Source organism: Hydra vulgaris, chromosome 10, assembly GCF_038396675.1.
Source record: "Hydra vulgaris chromosome 10, alternate assembly HydraT2T_AEP".
NCBI classification, from domain to species: Eukaryota; Metazoa; Cnidaria; class Hydrozoa; order Anthoathecata; family Hydridae; genus Hydra; species Hydra vulgaris.
The window spans coordinates 9,673,830-9,679,829 of NC_088929.1; the positions used below are offsets into that span (position 1 = coordinate 9,673,830).

The 6,000-nt window shown below is 30.8% G+C and overlaps 2 protein-coding genes across 2 annotated transcripts; both read right to left on the reverse strand.

Moving 5' to 3' along the window:
• Positions 1-154: 154 nt before the first annotated feature.
• LOC136086123 (uncharacterized) lies at positions 155-877 on the reverse strand. The gene has a single exon (XM_065808394.1). It carries the CDS (start codon positions 875-877, stop codon positions 155-157), a length of 723 nt encoding a protein of 240 aa, XP_065664466.1.
• Positions 878-1,243: 366 nt separating this feature from the next.
• On the reverse strand, positions 1,244-1,732 carry LOC136086124 (zinc finger MYM-type protein 5-like). Its single transcript, XM_065808395.1, has one exon. The coding sequence runs from the start codon at positions 1,730-1,732 to the stop codon at positions 1,244-1,246; it is 489 nt and encodes a 162-aa protein (XP_065664467.1).
• Between the last annotated feature and the right edge of the window lie 4,268 nt (positions 1,733-6,000).

Below are 6,000 nucleotides of genomic sequence, written 5' to 3' on the forward strand. Positions count from 1 at the left end.
CTGTTTCTGCAGTGAGAAGGTGAGAGTCATCTTCAGCTTCATAAAGTGCTATTCGCTTCACTTTGCGCTTCCTCTTAATTGGAAAGCCACCATCAATTCCGCTCTGGTTAGCTTTTTCTGTGGCATCTTTGATAATATTGTCCACCCCAACATCTCAAAAATTCTGAATGAAAGCCTTCAACCATTTCATTTTTTTTACGGCAATGTCAATTGAAATGGTTTTTGACTGAAGCAGTTTATTTTCCCGGTCAATTAGAGAAAGAATTTGACACCAGAAATCCAACAAACACAAAAAACTGAAATCAATATGAATGAGAAGTTCTTTTGCACTGCTAACTGTAACAGCATTTGTCATGGGATTGTGGATAATCGATTCCAAAACTTGAAGAACATCTTTGATTTGTCTGTGCAATGGTGTAATTGCTTCTTTTTTGGTAGACCATCTTGTGTCACTATTTCCCTTTAATGAGATGGTCAACGTTTTCATCAGTTTTTCCCATCTTGACGTGAAGCTTGAAAAAAAGTTAAAGATGGCTTGAACCTTTCCAAAAAACGTAATCATGAGTGGGGAAACCTCAGCAGCATGAACACCAACAAGATTTAAAGTGTGAGCTGCGCATGGAATAAATCTTGCTGACTCATTAAGAGAATTGATGTGAGCTTTGACGCCATTGTATTTTCCAGACATATTATCTCCATTGTCATAGCCTAGGCCCCGGCAATCGGAAATGCTTAGACCATCCTTCTCCAATTTTTCACTTATTTCTGTTGCAAGACCTTTTCCGGTTTTTTGGTGAGATTCAATGAAGTCCACAAAGCTTTCCTTAATTGTGCAGGTTTCATCACTGATGCGGACATACCTGATGATCTGAGTCATCTGCTCTTTGTGGGAGGTATCTGGAGTGCAGTCAAACAGAACAGAGTAGTATTTAGCTTCTTTGATGTTTGACAAAGTTTCTTTCCTGACTTTCTACCCAAGTAACTCAATCAGCTAATTTTGAATTCAAGGAGAAAAGTAGGATGTTGTGGTTTTTTTTGCTTTAACGGACGCAATGTGTTCAGCCACTAAAGGATAATAATGGCTAATCAACTCAATTAAGCTCAGAAAAATGCCACTGTTTTGTTGACCAATGTCTTCTGTTGTTCCCCGAAGGGCAAGATTGTTCTTGGCACAGAAAAAAATTGCATCAACAATCACTTTTAAGATATCTCTCCGCTTTTTCATCTCTCCACTAATAACTCTCTACAGATCAGAATTCAGGGTCTTTCCTTCCTTGAGGTTTTTTTCAAGAGTTTTCCGATCAGAATAGCATCTTTGGTGTTCATTGTTGTTTTCATGCTCAGGAATTCTTGGGTTTAGTTTTTTCCAGTCACAAAACCCTTTAGAAATTTCTAAGAAATTGTTGGTTTTTGTTGTTAAAAATAACAAACAGCAAAAACAAAATAAAATTTTTTTTTTATTGCTGTACTGCAGCCAAGTGCGAACAGATTTTTTACCGTTGGGATGAATTTTTTCATACCATTTTGAGCTGAAGTGTCGCATTCTATTGTCAAAATCACACAGCGTGTTTGGGAAAAATTCTCCTCTGTCTTGCTCTGACCTATGCTCAATCAAAAAGCATCTTGTTTTGTCCGTTGTTATAGGCCATGTTGCTGGATCCCTATGTTGAAAATTTTCTTCCGAGGCCACTGGAATTTCTGAGATTTCTGAATGAAGTTCATCCTCGTCCATTTCAGCTGGGCCTGAAAGCTAGGCATTTTCATCTTCCCTGGTTGGTTCTGAATCAGTTGTGCAAAATTCTTCTTGACATCGGCTGATGAAAATCTCCTCTTCAATTAATTCCAAATGATGATCTGAACTCAATTAAAGTCAATTATAGGATCTGTTGAATTGTCATTAATTTCAATACAAATATTCTCTGAAATAATTTGTTTCTCCACTGAGTTTGTTACCAACCACTTTTTGAAACAGTTTTGTAGTTTCTCGTCACTTTCTTGGCGCTGTTTTCTTTTCTTCTTAAATTCAGCACCAGATAACTTTTGAGTTCGACTCATAATAGAATTATAATGCTCAAAAGTTATCAAAGGTATATTAGTGTTATAGGGCGCTTTTTTATTCAGTATATGAGCTTTAATATTTAAGAGTTTGTGTCAAGAGGCGGAATTTTAATTCATTTTCTGTTCAACAGCAGCGACGCCGTGAAAATTAGTTTCATAAACTGATTATTGTTTTTTTAATTTATTAAAGTTTGCGCCCTCCCAATTTTGGCGCCTCAGGCCGCGGCCCGGCCGGCCCCGCCCTTGGTACGGCTCTGTATACTATGAATCTAAATAAAAGTTTATTTTTTTTTTAAATTAAAAAAGCAACGCCACACCGCGTAATAACGAAGTTTTAGCCGATTAAAAATGTAAATTAAAGATATTTTTGGTGAGAAAAAAAAAAAGACATCTTAATCAATAATTCAGATATTTAAAAACTAAGTATAGAATTGCTTGACTTACCATTACCCACATTATACTATATTTATCTATAACATACTTATATGTAAACATTCAGTTTTAGACTAACATAAATAATATTAATAATTTATATGATGCCACCCAAAAAGAAAATTGAAAGAGTTGATGATACTTTTCTAGTGGGAAAAAATAAGTTGTACTATTCCCAACAACAAATTTGTAATTACACAAGAAATTCTTCAATACTACATCTTTCTGAGAAAATCTAAATCTGAAGTAAATAGTTTCATTGTAAGATGTCCAAACAAAAGTTATCATTCTCAACAAATTGTCCCAACAGTCAGTTACATTGCTGCATACTATCTATACTTGTAGTTCCATGGACACGTAGTGAATTTAAAGTTATAACAACTCAGAAGCTAAGGTAATGATAGATCAAACTGTATGATCTTTTCAAAACACTAAAACATATTTTTAAGTTTTTATAAGCATTTAATAACAATAATTTCATGTTATAGGATCAAGGTCAAAAAAATGACGAAGGACTGGATGAAGCTGAAAGACTTAAGTAAAAGAAACAACCCTACTGAAGTTTAAAAAAGAGGAGAAAACCTACTAAACGAAGTTAAAAAAAGTGGAGAAAACCCACTAAATATGATTGAAAAAATAAGGAAAGATTGAGAAGCCAAAATGACAAAGAGGAAAACATTTCAGTACATATAGTATAGCAAAAGGAGCTTGTAGCAGAATCATTGTGCACTTACAGCGCCCAATATTATTAACTGCACATCGACGTCATTTTTTTAAGCGTCACGTGACCCATTTTTGGGAGATTTATCCAAGCAGCCATACTTTAGGACTAGAAAATAAATTATTTAAAGTTCTTAAGAACCATTGGAATGATCTAGTTACTGAAAATCAAGATTTAAAAAGATATTCAATTCCTATTGATTCCTGGATTTATGAGCAAATGCTGAGTGCTATTCAATTTTGCAAATATCTAATTAGCGCTAAAGTTTTTAAGAAGGTGAGAATAAAAACTTTATAAATTAGTTCAATTAAATCTAATTATCCCTTACTATTTCCAAAAAATAGTATAGTAAAGTAGTACTTCACTTATAATTTTCCAGTTTTATAATTTTGTATTAAGTTATTTAAGTTATAATAACTTAGGAAAAAAATTTGTTTAGAATGGAAGGTTTTGTAAAAATTATCAGGAATTGGCTGAACTTATATTAATGGTACTGTCACATACCGACAGATTTAAACTTCACAATCCTGGAGCTGTTCATGGAACAGCTCCAGGATGCCAGGTACATGTGTAAAAGTTTATTTTACCTAAAACTATTTCTACTTATGAAAAAAAACAGGTATACCATTTATTTTTAAATTAAACATTGATAAATCTAAGTCTTACCTATAATAATATGAAAGCATACTGGCAGATGATAAGGTTTGAGGAACCTAATAAAGCTGGAGCTCAAGCTGTTTCTAAATCTATAATGTGACATACTTAGTACCTGATCCATATTTAGTCATTATAGCAATTGCAGATCAAAAATGTGAAGAACGTGGCGACATGACTAAGAAACTACTTGGTCTAAAACGAGCCCCAAGTGTTGTACGCTTCAAGAGTGATGAGTCCAAACTACATAGAGTTTGTAACTGTAACAGCTCTAACACACATACATACAAACATAATAAAAGTAAGTATTTGAATTGTTCATTTAATTTCTTTTTGAATTAGTTAATACTGTCTGCTTCTATTGTTTCTTGTTTAAGATTGTTCCAATCGATAACCACTCTGATGGTGAAATGTTATGTTGTTTTATATTTCCTGTATATTGCCTTCTCAGTTTACTAATGTGGCATCTAATTTTAAAACCATTGTCTAGCATTTCGAGTTTTGTGTAAAAATTTTATGATATCATACCTTTTCAAATATTTGAACATTTGTATCAAATTGCCACTTCTTTTTCTATTTTACAACGATAGTAAACCCAACTTTTTAAATCTCTCTTCATAACTTTAAGTTTATAAACATTAATATATATATATAAAAATTAAATACGGATAACAAGTTAGGAAAAATACGAATAACAAGTTAGGTCTTTTCTATCTTTTGTTTTCTTTTATATCTTAACTTGTAATTATTTGCTTTTTTCTAAAAATTAACTTCAAAATTATTTATTTGAATATAATTGGGGGCAAATGCCCCTGGTGCCCCCCGGTGCTACGAGCCTATATACATATATTATATATATATATATATATATATATATATATATATATATATATATATATATATATATATATATATATATATATATATATATATATATATATATATATATATAGGCCTGTAGCACCGGGGGGGGGGTAGACGGGGCATTTGCCCCCAAATTTTTTTTCAAGTAAATAATTTTGAAGTAAATTTTTAGAAAAAAGCAAATAACTACAAATTAAGGTATAAAAGAAAAAAAAAGATAGAAAAGACCTAACTTGTTGTCCGTATTTTTGGCGGAAGACCCTTTCACAAAAATTTTTGACCAACTACTATTTGACCTACCTAGTTGTTTTGCCCCCCCCCCCCCCAATATAATTTCTGTTTCTACGGGCCTGATATATATATATATATATATATATATATATATATATATATATATATATATATATATATATATATATATATATATATATATATATATATATATATATATATATATATATTAAAAAAGTAAAACCCAAACAATAGATATTAAAAAAATGTTTAAGACAAAAATTTGAAAATCGTACTCTTTTGATCTTATTTTTATTACAAAATGAAAAAATGTTTTATCTGGTTTTGCATGCAAATTATTATTTTTATCTAGTTTTTATCTGAAATTTATTTTTAACTGCTATTCAAACAAGCTTTATGAAGGCAACTTGACTATTGACGACTTTAATAATCAATATAATTGTGCAACTCTGCCTTGGAAAATAAGAAATTTTAATGTTTGATACTTTTATAGGATTGATGAAGTTAAAACTCATTTGTAACTGTTTAAATGTGGCTATTGTGATTTTAGTGAATTTTTGTGTAAAAGATTTTTTTCTTAAATAACGTCCTCCATTTTTATAAAACGTTTTTGTCTTTTGCATCGACAATAATTTTTTTTTATCTGGTTTTGCACGGACAGAATAATTTAAGGCAGGTAAAATGTTACTAAAATTAGTTTTTGTTTTAATAATTTATTTTATTTGGTATATTATTACTACAAAAAAACATTGCTAAGTCTTTTTAAAAAAAAAGTGAATTATCTGGTTTTGCTCATTTTTTTGCTCAAGTCCACTCCTCATACATTGTTTAACGCTATATGATATGTTGTTGATACATATTTTTAAAATCATCTTTTTCTTATAGAAAACATTCGAATACTAGTTTTATTTATATTTGTTTTTTTTCGATACTATATCAACATCTTCAGACAATAACATTAAAATATTTTTACAAAATCGTTGAAAAGAAAAAAAAGGAAAAAGCACATTGCATTAGCA

Excerpts from the sequence above, each read along its gene's own strand:
- LOC136086123 (XM_065808394.1), bottom strand. The coding sequence starts at position 877 with ATGACTCAGATCATCAGGTATGTCCGCATCAGTGATGAAACCTGCACA.
- LOC136086124 (XM_065808395.1), bottom strand. The coding sequence starts at position 1,732 with ATGGACGAGGATGAACTTCATTCAGAAATCTCAGAAATTCCAGTGGCC.